Source organism: Carettochelys insculpta, chromosome 13 (assembly GCF_033958435.1).
Source record: "Carettochelys insculpta isolate YL-2023 chromosome 13, ASM3395843v1, whole genome shotgun sequence".
In the NCBI taxonomy this organism is placed as follows: domain Eukaryota; kingdom Metazoa; phylum Chordata; order Testudines; family Carettochelyidae; genus Carettochelys; species Carettochelys insculpta.
The window spans coordinates 11,262,949-11,284,639 of NC_134149.1; the positions used below are offsets into that span (position 1 = coordinate 11,262,949).

Below are 21,691 nucleotides of genomic sequence, written 5' to 3' on the forward strand. Positions count from 1 at the left end.
TGTATTTCAGATCTTACCCAAATACCTAACTTTCAGCCAATCCTTAGTTAACTAACTAAAAATTTGAATCATATACAGGTTGAACCTCTCTAGTCCAGCAAAATCTGTGGTCCAGCATGATTTTAATTAGCCGGATGTTCACTTAACATGAGTGTGGCAAAGTTTCCTGCGGTCCCATTATGTATGTTTAGAGCCAGCAGTCCTGGCTCTTGGTGTTCTGTGCCGTTACTTAGTTCTAATTTACCCCTAAATGTCCTCTAGGAGCCCAGTAAGCAGTGGAAGTGTTGGTAATGCTGCTAAACAATATTGATTTATTGTGGTTTGACAAATTCTCTAGTTCTACACCAGTCAGAAGCTGGAGGTGCCAGACTAGAGAGGTTTAACCTGTACATACAAGTGATTTTCATTGTTCATGGATCAGGATCATAGTGGGTTGGTAACTATCTCTGGTAATTTCCAAAAGCTTGGAAGATTCCCAGTCCATTGTTCAAAAAACTCCTTTAAGTCCAGAGAATTGGAACATAAATAAGTCAAAAGGGAGATGTCTCTGGTTTCTTTTATATCTTCTGCCATGTGCATGGATATTTACTGTCCCAAACAAACCCCCAGCATATGAAAATCTACTAAAAAAGATGTAGTCTGGGGTCAAATGTCTACATCACATGGCCTTATGTGCTTTCCTGAATCACAAGGGTAGCCATTGGGTCTTTGCTCTCTGAGCCATCTTCTCGAAGAGCTCTCTGGAGAGTTAATTCTTCTGAATAACTGTGAAGCTAGAATAGTCCATTCATACCAGGCTGGTGAAACTGGATATAGATAACTGTGTGGATGTTACCCCAAGAACAACCCCATTTGAAATACAAACACACATAGCCAAAACTGATACTTTTAGAGCTGAGGCTGATACACAGATTTAACCTGGGTTATCATACTTGGCAAACTGTAACTTCTGCGTCTCCATTCATTACATGATGCATACTTTGTACAAGATTTACTGCCATTATATAATAATGGTATCAATAATGTTATGAATGGTCACTCAACTTTTATGCAGACTGACGATAATGTGTTAATGTTTTATTGTAACCCTGCCTTAATTAAAACAAAATAGAAGACTTAAAACTAACCGTGTCCATGCAGGATTCTAACATGCTGGGGGAAAAGGTCTGTTTTTTACATTGGGTAAAAAAAGAAATGAAAGCAAGCAAGCAAACAAAAAACACAAGAAGTCCTGTGACACCTTATAGACAAACAGATATTTTGGAGCATAAGCTTTCGTGGGCAAAATATCTGTTCGTCTATAAGGTGCCACAGGACTTCTTGTTGTTTTTGAAGATACAGACTAACTTGGCTACCCCTTTGAAACAAAAAAACAGCCCTTAACATTGCTAGGGCCTCTGTGGTTTCTTAGGTTGTTCTCTGTTCAGGAGGAGGTATTTCTTCTTGGATGTAGCCCTGTAATTATTTGGCCACCAGATTGCAAATGGCCACACAGAACCGATACTCAGGAATATGCCATGCACGTTTATATCTTAATGTGGTGACAGGTTCTTCCTAAACTGACTGTCATGCGGCTACTCCCCATGACTCCTTGAACACATCTGCAACTGAGCATCTTGTCTGAATTTTTTCCTCTGTCCATATGCCCTAAGACAGCCGATATCACACCTACAGGAGGTGCATTGGTCCTTGCCTAAGTAACCATTGCTGTTTTCTAAAACATGACTACATAGCCTGTCCACTTCATGGTAATAGCACTTTGTCATAAAATACCCAGTGGACTTCTTATCTTTCTTTCAACGGAGAGTCTTCATGGTTTAGGAGATTGTTAAATTACATCTGAATTGTGGAATCATGAGTCATTACAGAGGTGCAAATCCTTCCAATGTGTTCATTTACAGTGAGTTAAAGAATTCCATGAACTTCATCTGTGTAAATGGAAAATTGCCAGTTTAATTTTCAAATTACATGGCTGCTTTTGCCTGAGCAGATAGAAACATTTTGAGCCGATGTGTTGGTAGCTCTCATCAAAGTTTGTTGAAGCCACAGAGACTGAAGTTTTGATGCTGGAGTGCTGCAAACAGTTTGCTGCAGGCAAGTGCATACCACTTCTAGTTTTGATAGTGTCTAGCATTCAAAGCAAACAAGAGAGGTGCATATGCCAGTCAGCTCAGTTAAGTAAGGTGCAGATTATTATTTTATCTTCAAAAGCCAACCAACCAACCCTATAATCACACAATTTGCAGTGGTTGTTGAAAGAAAAACTGTGGTTCCAGTTGCTTAAACTTGGGCCTTCTCTGTACTACCATGGGCCGTTGACCTAAGGTACATAACTTCAGGTACGTCGGTAACATTGCTGAAGTTGACATACTTAGGTCTGCTTACCAGGTGCCTTCACCACCGTAAGTCAACAGCTGACACTCTCCTGTCAACTCCCTTAACTCCTCCCATTTTGGTAATGTAATGGAGTTGAAGGGAAAGTGCTTGGTGGTTGATTTATTGTGTCTGTACTAGACATGATAAATTGACCCACACTGGATCAATCACTGCCTGTTGATCCATGCTGTAAACAAGATATATCCATGGAGCCCTGGGAGTGTGTTAAAATTTGCAATTCAATGTGTCCTAGTATAGCTGTTCCATTCTGCTTAGCCTGCGTAGAGGTTGCCTAGATCTTCTCCTCAAAAGTTAAGCACACTCCCCCTCACCATTAGTCAGACACTTTATATCTTCGGCAGTTAATTAGTTGATGATCTGATTTCTTGAGATTTCTGAAACACCTTCTCTTGCCCAGGGAACTTTTTGTGGAAAGCTCTCAGAAGTCTGGAAAATGCTGATGGCTACTTAGAAAGTCTAGCTTCCTTCCTGCTGGTTGGTTCTCCTTTAACAGCTGGACTGTCTCCTGACTATAACCAAAGGAACCTACATAAATGTCATTGAAACTGGGATGTTTAAATGGGGGGGGGTCAGCTTTCAATGACTTCCAGTGAGAGCTGGAAGACTGACTCTCTTCAGCCCCTTTGCAAATCCCAGCGGGTGTGTTTGCAGTGAGTGGTGCTATGAAACTGAGAGAGGAAGCAAGCTCGCTGCACTACTGTACGATGTTCAGGGTAAAAGCAGAGGGAGTGGAGATGCAAGAGGGCGAGATCGTTACCAAAGAGGAGTCCAGCATGAGTTGGGCTCAGGTTATGGTTGGGTTCAAAATTAGGGGCAAAGTGTATGGGGAAGCATGTGTTTTTAGACACCATGGGCAGTAGGAAGAAGGGGCTGGCCAATAGCCAGTGGGGCCAATGGCTGTGGGGAATAGTGGGAGGAGGGTCTGGTGCCCCCAGCAAGGATGGGCTCTCTTCCCCCCACACACTTGCTGGCAGTGGCAGGAACAGTGGAGCAATGTGGCCCCAGCTCACTCTGCTCTTCTGTTGCATCACTCAGGGGCAGGGAGGGACCATTCCAGCACTCACCGGTGGGAAGTGGAGTGATGCAGCTGAGGAGCAGAGTAAGCTGGGGGCTCGTTGCTCTGCTTCCCCTGCTGCTGCCAGTGAGTGTGTGTGGGGCAGCTTGGATCCCAACTGCCGGCCCCAGACCCGCCCCTGCCCTGCTACTCCCTCTGGGCCCCATGGGTTGGGTGAAGGGTTTTGTGGAAGAGGTGGAGCAAAGTCAGGAAGAGGCAGTGAGGGGGTGGAGCAAGTATGGGGAGAGATGGGACCTGAGGTAGAGAGGGAGTTGTCCTGACCCTTTCCCAGGATGGGGAGGCAGTCATGTGACCAGTGCCCCCAAGTGCCCTCCTCACCAGTCACCTCTTTCCAAATGGTGGCCTCCTCTCAGGCTGGTCTCCCACTCGAAGCAGGCTGTGTGGGTGTTCTATTGATAGTGTCGATCAAATCAAACCCAGTGATAATCAATGGAAGTTGTTGTTTCTACCAAGTTGTGTTTATTTGTCAAAAGTTCCAAATCTGTGGCTGGTGAGGAGTTCCTGTTTGTAGTTGCATGGCAGGCCATAACTCTGCCCAGTCACCTGCTAGCAGTGGGGATAGAACTAAAGATGCTCTTTCCAAAACACAAGTCTCTCAAAGTTTTTGGCTCAAGGAAAATTACCTTTAGCTGTTAGCAGTGTAAGGACTATGGCACACACATGAGCAGTTCTGATTCCTTCCAGTAGGGGTCAGGGTATACAGGCGTGGAAACCAATCGGTTGCATATTAAATTCCTTGCCATGGTCAGATACCCTGGGTGCCTGAGAGGAATAAAAAATAATTGAAAAGAGATTTTTGAAGAGTTTCTAACAGGCCTTTAAGTGCCCTGCTGGGGGATCCCCCGTATTCAGAGGTGAGGGCTGCACTAGCTGAGCTAAAGAAGCCACTATTCTAGTTTATCCCAGAAGTAACTTTTATATGGGCCAAGGCCAGGCCTGCTCTATAAATTCATATTTGTGTAACTATGTTGCTCGGAGGGTGAAATATCACACTCCTGAGTGCTGCACTTATGCCGACCTAACCCTATGTCAAGGAGAGAGCTTCTCCCTTCAGCATACCTGCTCCCCCTCGGGGAGGTAGATTAACTATGCCAATGGGAGATGCTTTCCCATCAGCAATGTAGCGTCTTCACTAAAGCACTACAGCAGCTCAGGTGTGCTGCCGCAGCTTAAGCACAGCCCTGCCTGAGTCAAATACAAATCTGAACACGTTAATCACTCAGTAGCAAAAGGTAACAAACGGCAATGCATTTGATTGGACGTTGCTAATGTGGCACAAGGGAGCTCAGTGACTTTGTTCCATGAAGTGTGTTGACTGTTTCTTTTGGGCAGCTCTACACCACAGCAGAAGGTCGAATTAAGGGACGCAATTCCAGCCATCTCCACGAAGAGAGGTCGACAAGTGCATTCATTCCCATCAACTTTCCTTACCCCTAATCAGGGGCAGAGGACTGGTGCCAACACAGGCTCCCTGTAGGTTTGATTTAGCGCATCCCTACTAGAAGTGCTAAATGGAACTCCAGGAGATCGACCACAGCAGGGTTGCTGGAAGTGAAGCTTACGTACCCAGGCTCATTTCCTCGTGCCCCGTGTACCTGCTGGCCATGTAGTCGCTCTGATAAAAATGCAGTAGAATTGATGTTTCACATCTTCCCTTTGGATTTTTATGTCTGGATGTTTAGCGGGTCGAGGTTTCTTTTTTAAATAGTAACCAGTTTGGGGGGAGGGGCATCAGGCAGTGTTCCCCATAGGCTGAGCGCTTGGGCAGCCCCCCAGGAGAGATTCAGGTGCTTCCCAGATGATTAGCAGAGTACCCATGGCAGGCAGCATGTGTTTTTATTGGTTGTGCACATGTGCACATGAAATTTGTTCTGCCCATGGGAGTAGAAAACTAGAGGGTACACCAGCGTCGAGGGAGGAGGGCGAAGGCCCTGCTGGAGTCAAAGGTCAGGAATCTGCCCTCGATGTCCTATGGTTGCCAGAAATCAGCGCCTGACTCTGCAGTGTGCTGTAAAAGCTGGGCAGAACTGTCTTACTCATCCATAATGAATAAATCATTTTGTTAGTCTTTAAAGTGTTACATTTCAGCTGCTTTGTTTTGCTGGAGTGCAGACTAACACAGCTACCTCTCTGTTATTACTCATCCATAGTTCTTTATTCTCCCTAATGGGATCTCTGCCTAGCGTTGACCTAAATTAAGAACCTCTCATCGTCGCTATAGCTTGGGTGCATTTCTTTGGGGAGGCTGGGATGGATGGCAGCCAGGCTGGGAGAAATGAAGCCCCACAGAGTATTAGCCCCATGGCAGCACATTCCTTTCAGAGGCTGGGTGGGCAGGGAGTCAGTGCCGGCTGGCTGTAGGGGAGGGAGAGGTTGGCTTGCCTGGGTAACTAAACTCCTGTTTTCAAAGAAAGAAATGAAGCTCAATGACTAGGCAAAGAGCCAGGGGAGGGAGGCTTATTCAATGAGGTGCTTTAACAAAGGGAGTCATGCTACCTGTCTCTCCTCTCAGCCTGATTGTTCTGCCTCCATGTTTAATGCTTGCATTCTGCAACTCTCTCTGCTCTGGATTAAGCCCTGCAGGACAGGGACCAGTGTTCCCTGTAAACTGAGCACAGCTGACAACATGTATTTCCCGCAGGGCCTTCTCCCTTTACCTTTGATGCCAGCGTTCCCTCTAATTTTTCTATCCACAGACGGTGCACATCAGTGCATACCTCAGTGCACATAACAAAATTTATTCCACCCATGGGCGGGGAAATTTAGAGGGACCTGGTCTTCCTCTGTGTGTTTGGAAGGTGCCTGGGCCAGGGTGGGAATTCCCACGATTAAAATACTAATGATAAATGGAGAGACAGCAGGTCCCACTGTGGTGATGCTGCACCTGGGTGTGGATAACCTCTGTAGCCACAGCTTAGCTCTGCCTCCATATCCATTTTAACTAGGCGTAGCCCATCAGGGTCCTGATAAGAGCCCAGTGCAGCCCTCAGTTGATCTAAAGTGGGTGCTCAAGTCTAGGGCTGGTGCAGGGAACATCTGGCTTTGTCTCTCTCGGTGAGTCTGCCCTTCATTCCTTCCACCACTGAGATTGCAGCATGTGCCTGCACACACAGACAGAATTGTTTCTCTCCTTACAGTGTGTGTGTGACAGATTAGATATTTATAACCACAGCTGTAAAGCTTCCTTGGAAGGAGTAGTGTAAACAGTTATTATTTATTCTCATTATACTACCATTATGAGTTAACAGTGCTACTTGTTCGTAACTTTTGGCCTTTCCCAGAAACATCACTTCTCATTCTGAGATAAAAGTAAAACGGGGACAGTGCCATAGTCTTGATTTTTAAAAGCAGACCAGAGATAACAGAGACTTCATCATTTAATTTGGCAAAAATCAGAAGGGCGACCCTTGTTCCCCAAATATTTCTTAAGAGGTTATCATGTGTGCGCTAATGCATTTTAATGAATTTTCACAAGGTCACATGAGAGCACATTGGTTGCTTGTCTATTTAGTCCTTGTTTGTGTGTATGAATGAAGCTTTTACAGAATTAGCTGTGTACAGTAGTCAACCAGCACAATTATTTATATACATGCATTCATTGCCAAACAGTGCCTTCCTGCATAATAGCATGCACAGAATGGGGCAGAACCCATTTCCATTGCTGCTCTCATTCATTTGTTGCCAGATAATGAAAAGTGATCTCAAAAAGTATCACAAAGGAAAGTGGGTGAGAACTGTGCTAATAAAAACCCTTCCCCGAGGAGGAGCCAATGCCAGGCAAGAGAAACTAGCAGTAAAGTGAAGAAAGAAGTCTAAGGCCACATATGCACCTCTGTGAAGTCTTGTTCTAGAGCTGCCCCTTAATAACTTGATTGATAAGGGCCTGCAATGAGCAGCTGATTGAATTAGTTCACCCAGTGGCTCCTGGATATGGCTGTCCCAGCACAGCGTCTGCTCTCTGCTGCCACTGCAATCAGATTAGCTAAACTAGCAAGCGTCTCTGCAACATGAAGCTGAATTTCTCTCCCCTGTACTTGTCAGAACTGCCACAGCGGCATGTTAATGCACTGCATTTTCCAGTGAAGGCATTCAAATGGGATTTAGGGAGTTGGGAAGGAAAATCTAGCAGGCTCATAACAGAGATACCAAAGCAGCATAGTGTGTACTGTCAATGACTAATGAATCGTGTACTTGAGCATGGAATACTTCAGCGTACCATAATATAATATAATAGATAATATATGCAAAGACAGATTTCCACACCCAGCTGATAACCAATAAAGAGGTCCCTGGTTTAACACTGCCATCTTTTATTTGCTTGGCATCTTTCTAAGGTGGTATTGCAGATATGGAGCTATATCAGACCTGCCGTAAGTGAATGCTGAATTCAGTGGAGTGGCACTCACACCCAGAGGTGAATTTGGTCCTGTGTGTTTTATGGACACTAGATGCAAATACTCACTGTGAAAGTGAAATGCCAAGCTCTTTTGCTTATTTAAAAAAAACAAACAAAATAAAACCGCAGACATTTTATTCTACAAAAAAAGCAATTTTAAAAGCTCATGTGCTACTGGGTTCCTTGAGACATAGAGGCAGATTTTCAAGGGATTAGTACTTAGTTGGGATGGATTTTCAGATGATCTCAGCTCCAGTTTAGGAATCTATATAAGGTCTTGGTTGTCTGCCAAACTCTGCACTCAGCAGGTCCCATTGGGATGCTTACAGCCAGATTTTCCACAAGAGTTCAGCACCCAGAGTGCTGAGTGGTTTTAAAAATCCCCTGTGGATGCTGAGCCCTTCTGAAAATTCTGGCCTTCATCTATGCAAGTCTGCTTCTAGTAATCCAAGGTGGTAATGGGGTTTTCCTGTTCCCTTCACACTTGCTCCCCAGTGCAACAGTTAAACTGCTATTTTAAGTGTTCTGAAAGTCGAAAATCTGTGCAATAGACTCAGAACAAAAGAATGTCCCAGACAAAAGAAGTGCTGACCAGGACAGCCAGATCACTAATTCAGCTGGGTGTGTATAAAAGGCACCACCCAGTTTTCCTGGCCAGCATTTTCTGGGGTGCTGGTTTGGATGCAATGATTTTATTTTAGAGATGCGAAAAAAGAACTTAAATGTTCTCTAAATGTGCTTGCTTAAATTGATAATAAGAATGTTTAAATTGCTTGCATAAATTGCCTTCCATGAATGTCTCAGACAGAATGGGCAATGTCTGTTCACACATACAACCTTAGCCCATTTTTCTCAGAGCAAGAAAAGGGACATGTCAGATTTAAAAAAAAAAAAAAAGGCAAACAACTGGTCTTCCACCTTGCAGCGCATCCATCATCAGACCTAGGACTCGTGCCATTCTCTAATGATCACCAAACAGTCTGCATCAGTTCAATGGAATAAGCAAGTGACAACCTACAGTTCTGCACTGACTGTGCTCTGCCAGAACCCCTGAGTGATTTAGCTGTCACTGGGTATGGCAAGGAGAGAGGTTGTCTCTCTGACAGTCAGGAATCAAATGTCATGATTATCTATAGACCACAGCCAAAAGACAACAGGAATCCAGTAAAGTTTCAAAGAACTGCTATGTGTTGAATTAACAAATTCAACAAGGAGGTGCCTGCATTCTGCACCAACTCGAACTTCCAAGTTGTATTTAAGTGCAGCCCATGTACAGCCCATTTAGGTAATGCAGTTGGGAGGTCACAAAACCATGGATCACTGTGATTAAGGCCCGTGTCTGAGAGAATGAAAAAGTCTTTCTTGGCCTAGGCCACAAATGAGGCTTTTGTATGCAAAGGGTAGACCAACTCCATCCAAAACATGAGCAGGAACCACCATACTCACAGGTATTCCCCTTTACCACAAAACCCTGGAACACCACCACCAGACTGATCCTCTGCCATCTCACTCTCCTCCAAATCTCTTTGAGCTGGACGCTGAGAAAGTGGAGGCCTTGCACCACCTAGATTTCATGATGATTTTAAGCCTTGTCTGCAGACAAATGATACTACAGGTACCCATTAACAGCTGCCCTTCCTCCCCATCCACCTAACTGGAGAGATAAGAAGATTAACTTTTGTTTGTTCTTTTGGATCCTAAGCTCTTTGAGGAGTAATTTAAAGTTGCCATTTCTTGCAAGCCTCTCCCAGGCCTGGTCTACAAATTACAATATGTTGAAACTGGGCTGCAATGTGGACCAAGGGCTGGCTATTGCAGACAGCATCGAAGTGTGTGATCTAACTGACCCAGATGGCTGCAGCTTCTGCAAACTAAAAGGTAGCTAGTTGGCCCCAGCATCAACCACACAGGGCAATTAGATTGCAACACTTCAGTGCACAATACAGTCACACCCGTGTAGTCCACAATCAGCACACTTTGCTGGCCTAGCCGCACTAGTTAGGAACATGAGGGAACTAACTAACTAGCTAAAAAAATAAAAATCAAACCACTAACCAATGCAGCAGAAGCACTACTGAAGACACGGTTATACCAAGAAAAGACTCCTTTTGCCTGTCTAGGTTTTTATTTTGTTCAGGAAACAGGTATAAGCTACATTAACTAGCTTCCTCCATTAGAAAGGTATGCTACTAGAGCAATTCACAGATCCTGTCTAGTGCAGGCAAGGTGGTAGAAGCATGCAACGGCATCATATTATAAGCAAGTATAGCTCTTTCTATTACTCAGTCTGCAACACATGCAAGACACTCAGACAGAAATAAGATAAGCGTTTCAAACATGCACTTCTCCTTTTGAGAGAGAGAGATCTACAAAAAAGATGAGGTCCTCTCAACCATCTGTGGTTATTAAAACAATCTCATAACACTTCTGCAAGAATACAGGGGCATTTTCCCTAGAGTCACAACCAAACTGCACCCAGTTTTATCAACAAAAAGTCTCAGTCCAGTTTATTTTATTGTTATGTCTTATTTGTATGATGGTGGCTCCTACGGTCCCTGGCTAAGATCAAATTCCATATGGTAGGCACTACACCTCCATCTAGTAAAAGACAGTTATTTGCCTGCTAGTATTTAGTAACTTCCACAATACAATTTCTCTCACTTGATAAATAATAACATACTTGTAATGCCTTTCACTTGAAGCTGCAGTGTTAATGGCTGATTAATCCTATGACCCACAAGCCTTGTTCATTAAAGCGAGGACTGCAGATAATTACGCTTAGAAAAGACTGGCATGTCATGCCAATGGACCGTTAAGGACCCATTGTTTTCAGCTTCACTTTCTTAACATAAGGTGTGATCATATTTATCAAGGTTACTGGATTTGTAATTCAAGGTTTAGGGAGCATCAAGTTTTTCACGTGTCTTTTTGTATTTGGCAAACGCTGTATGTATTGTGACGCAGCCGTAGCCCTTCAGATGAGCAAAGCTGAGGCTAGCCTGGATTTATAAAAAACAGAAGTTAAGATTTTTAGCTGTTTGGGGTTTGTGAAGTCTGAAAGATCTTCCGGCTGCAGTTCTTAAAAGTTTAAACTTTGTTTAGGTATTTGAGGCTGGTTTTGCTTTGCTTAGAAAGTGTTGATTATTCAGATGCCTTGTCCTTAGCGATTGTAAAATAGTTTCGCTTTCTCAGGTCTGAATTTAGTACCCATCGTTGGCAGTGGGTAAACCACTTTAACCCTCCATTCTATTCAACTTTACCATTGCTTAAACAAAACAAAACAAAAAAGTGTCCATAAAAATGTTGGCATGTGTGCTATGTAGGGAGCATAATGTCTTCATTGAAATGGCACTAGAAATTATTTTTATAAAGTTCTGTTATACTCAAGAGAGACAATATTTTACAGTTTTAACATCTGGTTTAAGAATAACATGATAAATGTGGCACTTGTCTGACTGGATGCAACTATGTTGATTTTTGTACAATTTCATCCACTTAAATCCTGGTTGACTTTGACCCAATGCGTCTATTTTTATTGAAAGGTTTTAATTTTAAGTTTTGCTGCGTCTCAGTGTTTCGCTTTGCAACTGTAGAATGTGATATAAAGCCAATAATGTGTCCTGTTCTTGCAGTTACAGGGATCCATTAAGAGAAAACTGGAAGATGACAGCTCTCCTGCTTCCAGTGGCATGCCCGATGTTATTTTCCCAAGCGACAATAAGAGACTCTGTCTTGATGATGTAACTCTGTCTATGGGCCAGGATACCAATCCCAACGTGTCGTGTCCAGATATGCAAAACTCTCCATTCTCCGCCAATCACAGCACTTCTTCCATGGGAGTAGCTGGTCATTCAGTGCTACTCGAAAACAATCACATGAACGGCAGTGGCATTGGTTCTCCATTTTCAGTACCACCCAACACAGAAATAGGACAGAAAGGGACAATAGGTGGACAGAATAATGTTGTTCACTATGACGAGAAAGGAAACAATATGCAATCTGTAGATCAAGAACTGCAAGATCTGTTAGAAGAGCTGACAAAAATGCCTGATCCTTCTCCTAATGAGCTGGATCTTGAGAAAATCTTGGGAAGCAAAGCTGAAGAGCCACTTAGCCTGAGCCATCCACAGTCAAGCATTGCCAGCACGACAAAGTCCTCCCCGCAGGCACCTCACTTGGAGAACCACATTGCGAATAAAGACTTTTCTCCAGGTTGCAATCCAACAAATGGAGGATCACCTCAAATGAGGCCTTCATCTGCTGGGGCCAACTATCCAGTTCCTCCCCCAAACAAAGCTGTGGCATCACCCATCTCTTCAGCAGTACAGAATAAGAACCAGGCACAGTCTATTCTGCCAGTACCCATGTCCAACATGCCTGGATCTAACTGGCATGCACAGCATCTTAAGCAGTTGGCAGCAAGCAAACAAGTGTCTACTACTAAACAACCAATACAGGCTCCCACCTGGCCAGCCATGTCCACTCCAGGTCTTTCTCCACCTTACAGGCCGGGATCATCCCCACACCATCAACCTTTCAGTCCTCAAAACGTCATGGTGTCTGGCTTGGCTTCTAGTAGTTTACCAGGAAACAATATTCAGAGTCCTCAGAACACTCTGCTTTCAAGCATGGCTTCCGGTAACAACCCATCCAGTGGGCCTTCCCCACCATATGGGGCAGAGAAGCTTTCCAGTCCTGCACTTAACCAGCAGCCTTTCAGTCCCCAGAACTCCATGCTGTCTAACATGACTTCCACCAGCCTCCCGACCAACAACATTAAAAGTCCACAGAACAATTTGGTTTCCAGCATGGCCTCCACGACGACTGGGCCCTCCCCACCTTACCGGCCAGAAAAACTGTCCAGCCCAGCTCTACACCAGCAACCATTTAGTCCGCAAAACACATTAATTCCTAACATGACTGCCACCAGCAATCCCACCAGCATGCAAAGCTCTCTTTTTAAATTGATGACTACAAACCAGTCCAAAAACATGAACATAATTATGCCACAGCCATCCAATGGCTTGCAGAATGAGAATCCTGTTACCCAAGACCAGTTTTCTTTCAGTAACACCAAACCCCTGTCTCATTTTGTGTCCGAGTCAGCAACTCCAAAGATGTCAGCCATGAGTTCTGGGCCAGGGCAGCAATCTCTCATTCACTATCTCCAACAACAGCAGCAAGCGCCAGCCACACAACAGTCTCCGCAAGCTAATAACACTCAGTTCCTCGAGCAGCATCTTCGACAGCTGATGCAGCCGCCTCGGATGCAGAGACACATGCAGCCTGCTGCTTTGCCGTCTCAACCCAGACAGGTGAGAACAGTTTCTTCTGTGATAAGTGGGTTACGTGAAAATACTAGTGTGTTTTGTTGTTTTTTCTCCCCTACTGCTCTGCTTCAAATATAGCATCAGTAAGTCCATGGATTGGGCATTGACATAATGACAACCAAGTCCTGGGGTATTTGGGAGTAATTTCATTTGCTTTTCACCTAAAACACTATGTAATTCCATCATGCACATCCTACTTGTTCCCCCAGGCTGACTGGATTGTTTCACACCCTTGTACAACAAATGTCTCAAACCTCTTACATCGCTTCCTAAGTAAATAGTTTTGCCCTTATCGTTAGCTTATTCTCGTAGCTGGAAAGAGATACACATGATGGAGTTTCCATCGCCTGTTGCATTCTGCTAAAGGAATGTTTAATAGCCTGGACCAAATTTCACCCCAAGTTACAGTTCTGAAGCCAGGGAGGCTCAAGTGGGATGGAAAGCGAAGCCACAAATGGCCCTGGTAAGTCAAATCAATCAAACAGTGCAGCTCTTGAGTAACCAGGAGGTAGCCTTGAAATATCTGTTACCAAAACTCATCAAATATGGCCTCCTTTTGGTGAGTACCCACCCTTCCCTAGGTAGAGCTGGACAAGTGACCACAGCCATTAGGGTTTAGAAATGTCATTCATTTCTCTTGAGTAACCTCTCCTGGAAAAAGGTGCTGAGTAACATCTGTCTGTACCCTACCTGACCTGAGAAGACGTTCATCATTACCCAGGGAGAGTTAAAGGAATAGAGTTCGCTCTCTGGGCTCAGGCACAAGGGAAACAAAGCAGTTAAAATAAAAACTTAGCCTCACAGTCACAATGAAGTGCACTGCTAACCAGAAGCAAAACTCTGGCAGTTGAATCCGTCGCACTGTGTTATTGATTACAGTGGACTCTGACCAGACACCAACTGGCAAGGAGTCTAATTGCTGATCATTGGCCAGCATTCAGAAGAGTGGAGGTTGGTCTCTGAGGTGCTGTTGGGGTTAGCTGAGGAATGAGACGCAAAGTTGAGAGTTTCTTTGTTCTTCCCTGTAGAGTGGTCAGCTTTCAAACGTCCAGAGTGTGCCGGCAGTTCCCACATTGTAATATCTTAGCTACCACAGCCTTTTCCTTTACTAAGAATAAGAAACAAGGTAGCTGTTGGTAAATGTCAGTTGCTGAGTGGTAATTAAATGTAGCTGCTTTCCACAGCGGCCATTTCAGGACTGACTCACCCTTTTTCAATGAGTGTGCTCTCAGTGGTCCCTTATTATGTATGATGCATCTACTTCAAGCAGGCTGAAGGACTGAAACTCATTGCACTTCAGTTGTTGATTAGGCATTAAACCAGTTTAACAAAAAAAAAAAAAACAGCCTACAGATAAAAGGCCCTGATTCAGCAAAGAGTTTAGTATAATTTAAGCATGTAAGTAGGGTGACCAGCTGTCCTCATGTTATAGGGACAATCCCATTATTTTGGACTTTGTCATATATAAGTACCTGCTGCCTTTTCGCCTGCTGTCCCAATTTTTCACACTTGCTGTCGAATCATCCTACATCTGAGTAATCCTGTTGTCATCAGTGAGGCTTATTGTCCTCTTAAAGTGAAGCACACACTAAAGCTGTGTGCTGGATCATCAGGTAAGAGCTCCTCCAGCTGAGAGTGAGGGATTGCCCTGTACCTATAGAATCCCTCAGGACCCCAAGACCCCGGGTCTCCCTGCTTGGCTTGTCACACACCTCCTGAGCTCCGACATTGCTGATTTAGCCTTCTAGCCTAGACAAATGGGAAGATTTCCTTTGGAGAATCTATTTAAGAGATCAGTGGCTCCTCTTCAGGCCTCTTTCTTCATGCTCGGCCTGGGTTGCATTTCTAACTCATGCCTGCTTACAGCAAGTGAGCAAAAGTGTATAATCTGGGGGCCATCAGTAAAGATCAAGGACAGTTGAGACAGTGATTGCAGGTGATGGTTATTTCACTTGGACACATCAGTTAGGCAAGGTCACAGTGCCTCACTGATTTTATAAGGCAAGACTTATTACATTAATCATTATTTAAACGACACTGCTTCTCCAGATTTTATAGCTTGTTGAGCTGCCTATAATCAGTGGTGAGTGTTGAAGACAGGATATTTGCTCTAGGTTTTAACAAATTTATGGCACTTTTTAATGAAAAAGGGGCTCCTGCTTGCAATATTATTAAAAAAATATCATAGTGGGAGAATATTCTAGAAATATGAAGCATCCCAATTCCAGTATACTTTGATTTCTTTGACTATTAGTACTTACTGTTGCTGCTTTATATACGATTCCCTTCTTAGTTGAGTCAAAAACACCAATGTTGAGATTTTCGTTTTGATCCTGATTTCACCTCAGGTTTATGCCTATGCGAGTCAGAGGATATCAGTGGCATTATTGCAAAACTCTGATGTCGCTGAGAGCAGAATTGGGCCCTTTATGTTTTAACACCCTTTCTCTGGCAAAGCCAATAACAAATAAAACTATTGAAACGTCAATCGATTGTTGCATGAAAGGACAAAAAGTAAAAGATTGCGGGAGAGGGAGGGGGGTGAAAAACTTCTCAGTCTTTAAAAGTAGTAATTTTTGATGGAGAATGATATTTTATCCCTCGTCAAAGACAAAGAAATTAGTGGAGTGTCATGGAATGCTGTTTGTTGTTTTGAAGTCATCCCCATACTCTCTGCATGCGTTTGTCAATGTAAAATTTGTAAAGAGAAGGCACGGGGCTTTCTTCTTTTGAGCAAGAGGTGCAGCTTTGTACTGAAGAAGAAGGAGGGAAAAAAAGGGGGCCAGTGGCCAGTTGGGGGAAGAACAATAAAGCCTGAAACTTGATCTTTGCACAGGGCAAAGCAGTGTGCTGAAGGGAGCAGCTGCTGTGACATAGACCCAAAGTGTGAGCTGCTTTGTTGTTGTGACTTATTAAAGAGAAGCCTCTGCATGCCAAAAGCTGGGGTAGCCTCCTGGGGTCTTGCAGCTCTATGGTTTTTTGTACTTCAGCAATATGAAATATATCATGTAGCTTAGCCAGGCTGTTTTCAGAAGCTCATCGTGCCTGGACAATTGGTAAATCTGATAATGTCTAATCTTCTCTCATCTGAAGCACTGCATCTTCATTGTTGAGCCTTGGCAGATATTGATTTACCCCTGACAGTTTGCTTTGTGTGCTACTGGAACGCCTGGTTTTGCCAGCATCGCTCTTGTATGTATAGTCTAGTTTTCATTTTGCTCATGGAGGGCAGATGCATGCAGAGCGAAATTACACACAGTGATTTGGATTCATAAATCCACACTACGGAGAAAGGCGTAAAAGGCCAAATTTGTCAAAAGTGCTGTCCCAAAATATCGTGCGTACGCTTCCAGGCTTAGGAGATTTGGTGGTCAACATGGTGTGTTGGTTTCCCCAGGTAAACTGGATAGCTCTGCACAGGCCTGCCAACCATGGGGAGAGGGCATGGGGGGAAGGTTGGGAATAAAAGGGGCAGTAGCCCTGGGCCCCAGTGTTTCACAGGGATCTGGATCTATGGCTGCTGCTACTTTGACAGCAGTAGCAGCCAGAGCTCCATGCCCCTTTGAAGTGCAATAGCAGCATAGCTGCATTACTGCAAGCAGCTGTGAGGGAGTAGCAGGGGCAGTACTGCAGTCCAGGTGGTGCTGAGGACTGAATATCCTAGGCCCCGCCCCTTCTGCCGTTGGACCCGCCCCTTCTAGCCCTTTCCCCCAACCTTGCCCCAGGGCCCCAGCAGCTGTCCACCCCACAGGCTGTGCATCCTGCTGATTTGCACGCAGCGTGGTTTGCACTTACAAATCTCTGTTCTTGTATATCAAGAATGTAGTGCAGCAATGGGCAACATAGGCTAGTGAGTGGGTCACATCCCTCCTTCATTGCAGTGAGTGGCAAGACAGTCATAACCAAGATGGTCTCCTGGGGTACAGTAGCTTTGCTAACTGTGCTTGTGTACCTAAAATTTGTGGGGTGTGCCAATTGCATCTTAGCTGTGCTTTGATTGGATGTAGGGGGAGTTCCCAGACGTCACAGTCAATGTTGTGTCCAATCAGTATGTGCCTCACTTCATGCGTCCTTGCCTTACGTTCATATCACTTCAGTAATCCCACGAGGAAAAAACAACACGTTTGGAAACCAGCAGAATCTGACAACCCTGCAATCGGCAACAGTAAACAAAATGTCTTGCGGTCCACACAAAGAACCCTGATAGGTCACATGTGGTCCTTGGGCTGCAGGTTGTCCACAGCTGATGTAGTGCCTGATTCTGTTCCCATACAATATTGCCTTCAGTGGAATTACTCTTGATTCCTATTCGTGTGAGGAGAAGACTGTGTCTTTCAATGAGAAAGCAAAGGTCCCCAGAAGGTTAAAGGTGAGCAAATGAGCCTGCAGCATTAGTAGCTGAATTCAGGCTGCTCTGAAAGGAGCAGGTTGGAACCCTTTCAATCTTCTCAATTCCTAATTTAACATCTATAAGAATTGTTTAGACCCTGGTAAGAGAACAGCATCTGTGTTGTGTAAGTACCTTAAAAACATAATAGCATTTTACTGGTTGTTTGGCAGAGGAGATAAATAATACATCTCAATCATTTGGGTGCGACAAAGAGCACGTTCCAGAGCTCCCCTTGCTCTACAACAACCGAGCGTGCTATTCCTAGAGCTCAGTGTGTTCCTGCTGACATGCAGGGCAGCTGTACGGAGAGGAGTCAACAAAAGGTATGCTGGCTTCAGCCATGTTGCCAAAACCCTGGGAGGGAAGAATGGAGAAGAACAAAAAGTCAGCAGGAAAAGAATTCTATTTATAGGATTAATGGTCGGGCTTGCATCTTGCTAGTGAGTGCTGTGCGGAAAAGAGTGAAGCCGTGAAGAGCAGACAGAGAGGAGGAGTGAGGAAGCACTGTAAGGGCTTGACCATGTTTCTTGAGGCTGTGGGGAAAATTACTAACACAGTGCCTGAGTTGGCAGCAAAAATTGTAGGTAGCATATAAGATTGAAAACCCTTCAGCTGGATTTGTAAAGTTTTTTTCTTTGTGCATTTGAGCTAAAGCTTTGTTTCTGAGCACGAGATCTTACATTTAAATACAAACGTTGAAGAAATTTGCAATCTTAAGAGTGAGCTGACCCAGTGCTTTGGTATCAGAGGTTCCCTGGTGTAATCTACATTGCATTATATTCCTTTACCTTTTCTCTCTATATAGGCATCATAATTTTGATATCCTGGGCCTGGTTCTCCTGTTGTCCTGTACCAGATGTGGTCATTTACACCACTGGAAAGTCAGCCTAAAGTGGGTGAAAAATACAGTTACTCTGGCTGCTTAGCTGCTGTGATATAAATAGATAAGCATTTTGAAAAGCAGTGGAGAATCAGGCTCCTTGAATCTAAGTACATCCAAATCGTATGGCTACTGCAGGGGGAAAATACCTTGGATTTTACATGCCCAGATGTTGCATGGAGACATGTCTGGCACAGACCGTGGCCAAGTTGTCATGCATGGATAAACCTTTAGTTGATCAGATCAAACACTGCTGACCAGATTTCATCTATGTCTTCTGTTAACAATTTTGAAAATCATCAGATTCATTTTCTTGAGTGCCACTTTGAAAGAAGTTCCTATTGGGTCTATTTTTGGAAGGGGGGGCATGTTTACTGTTAGAAAAGTTTTTTTATATTACTTTTTTTTTAACTTATACTGTGGAACAGAAAAACAGGTTTGATTTCAAAGACTATGGCTAGTGATAGTACAATGCTGGAGCTGAGGTCTTTGAGGGTGTGGAAAGCTCTGAAGGCAAAGCGGCAAGCCCTTCAGCTAATTAAGTGCCTTTGAATGGCGGAGAAAGGATGCTAGTGATGAATCAGGATTACAGAAAGCAGAAAGTCTGAGCTTGGAGTCTGACCTCACCACATACTTTCCCCACAGATGTGAAAACAGCTTCTTGAATGGTCATTTCTGCTTTTACATTTATTTGTGCAAATGGAATTGTTTTCCTCAAACTTGTAGGGGTTTTTTCTCCTTCTTTCAGCGGTCTCAAAGGAGTCAGCGTGAAACTGTTGTAGATTCGTCTCCCCCTCCCCTCCTGAAGCAAATGTTTTAAATACATTTTTGAAACTCGGGGATAAACTTTTGAAGAGCTGTGGTGGACTCAACTGCTTAATATCCTTTGTGGGAAGGGGGTCACACAGATAATACAACAATCTGAAATGCAAGTGTTAGGATTAAATTACAAAGAGTAGTTTTAATTCAAATCTGGTTTCTTGTTATAGCCTTATTTTCCTTTGTTCGTTTGTTGTGGGAACCCTTCTCTTATCAGAGTTTTCTGGGTTGTGAGCTGTGGATGCATTGTAAAATGAGCCTTTGTAGTCAAATCTCTAAATGTCTTTAGGTTGTGGACCTGAAAATATCTTTAAAAAACCCCTCTTCACAGTGCATCACCCTCAAAGGCACAATCCATGCAGGAAAGTAGGTATCAAGAAATCATTTCCTGTTCTAAATGGAAGATCAATAACTAAACTAACTCTACAATCCCATCCCATCATCTGAAAATTGCTAGGAAACTCTGTCACAGGTGAAACTCTTTCTCTGATCCATCACACTCTCGCTGTCTTAAATTTATTTTCTCCTTAACAGTACAGAAAAAGTCTGTGCCAGCCAGCGCAGTTCAGACTTTACGGTGCTTATGTGTAGGCCTATGAAATAAATGAGTGTGCTCACATAAGCTGCAGAAATAGAAAAGAATGGTGGAGTTTATTGTAAAGAAGGGTGAGAGAGCCAGGGGATATTATGCAAAATACCTTTCTTCCCTTATTCCCAATGACAAGATGATGATGTGGATAATGTATGCACATTCGTACATGTAGTATTTTAAAATTGCTGTTGAGGGTTGGGGAGGGCAGAGGAGAGAGAGCGTATTTATGTGTTGCTTATATTCCGGGACAGTTGCGGGAACATATAAAACAGGAATTGAAAGAAATTCAGAAACAAGCCTGGAATTTTACCCAAACACTCTGACTTTAATTAACTTCCTGGTACCCAGCAATTGCAGTACATAGGATGTACTGTGAGTTTTAGCATAAATGTTCATAGACCTCAGCAGTGCCACTGTACCTGCCTGATGAGCTGAGGGTATCGCATATCATGCAGAGTCTCTGCCTTAGCACTGAAATAAATCATGCCTTTGTGATTTTTGACTCTGTCCCTTTTGTGGAGCTTTAAGCACCAAACACGTTGTTTCCTTTTGTTTACCAGTATTAGCAGAGGAGGCTGGCAGGAGCCCTCTCAAAAATGTGTAAGGAAAGTGACACAATGTTAAAAAGTCTCTCCTTATCTTCAAGATTCTGCCCTTTCTTACACTTAGTAATAACCTACTCTAAAGGAAGTGCCACTGATTTCAGTGGAGGCACCTCAAGTGATGGTATCAGAATCTTGCCTATGGAGCACGTATGTGGGTTTTTAAAAAAAAAAAAAAAAATTCTTACCAAGAAACCTCTCAGACTAAGAGCCCAATCCCGTAAACCTTGCTGAGTAACTTTCCTTCCATGAGCCCCGCTGAGTTCACCGGAGTACTTGCAAGAAGAGTTATTTTTGTGCACAAGAATTTGCGGAGTGGAGCCCAAACTGCTGATTTTCATTTGAAAAATGCTCAAGCCTGTTGATTTTTACGAGCACCGGATGGTTCTGGCTGTAGAAACCTTTCCCAGAGTCAAAGATTCTCAGGCCAGAAGGGACCATTGTGGTTGTCTAGTCTGACCTCCCATGGAACACAGACCTTAAAACTGCCCCAGAAAGAGTTGTAGAGCAGATTTTAAAAAAATCCCATCTTCAGTTTAAAACTCCCGGGGTGGTGCGTGCATCACTACCCTTGTGAACTATTCCAGGGGTTAATTGCCCTTCTTGATTAAAATGTATACCTTACATCTAGTGTGAATTTGTCTAGTTTCAGCTTCTAATCCCTGGTTTATCTTTTGTACCTTTCTCTGCTGCATGAGGCAGACCATTTTGGAATATGTGTTGCCCGTGTGGATGTGATGTCGTCTCCATAAGCGACTTATGGGGGGTGTGGGGAATGCATGAGGACCACATGCGCCCCGGCATTCTCCCGCCCTCACTGCGAGTGCTGTGCTGCTCCCAATGAGTACAGGGGCAGTCCTGCCCCTTCCCCTGCACTGGTACGGCCTGTAAGTGCTACCCTAGGCTGCGCCACTCCGGGAGGGGGAGGGCACTGCCCATGCACCCACTGGAAGTGGCCGTGAGGGCGGAGCAGGGGCGGGAGGAGAGGGGCATTGGCGGTAAGCGGTGACCATGGGTGGAGCAGGAGCAGTAAGGGATGAATCAGGGGCACTTGGCTGTTGCCCCTTTGCAATTGCCACACCAGTTGCCTCTGGAAGTCACCCTTTAACCTTTTCTTGGTTAAGCTAAATAGCTCGAGCCTACCACTACAGGGCAGGTCTTCTAATCCTTTAACCACACTTGTGGCTCTTCCCCGAATCCTCTCCAATTT

General features: G+C 44.1%; 1 protein-coding gene across 2 annotated transcripts in view; it reads left to right on the top strand.

Annotated features, from left to right (window-relative positions):
* MAMLD1 (mastermind like domain containing 1) overlaps nucleotides 1–21,691 on the top strand; it is a 385,137-nt gene that overhangs the window by 330,833 nt on the left and 32,613 nt on the right. For both annotated transcript variants that reach the window (XM_075008014.1, XM_075008012.1), the window contains exon 2: nucleotides 11,501–13,183. In XM_075008014.1, coding sequence (XP_074864115.1) covers nucleotides 11,558–13,183 — 1,626 coding nt within the window. In that variant the 5' untranslated portion in view covers nucleotides 11,501–11,557. The remainder of the gene's footprint in view (nucleotides 1–11,500; nucleotides 13,184–21,691) is intronic.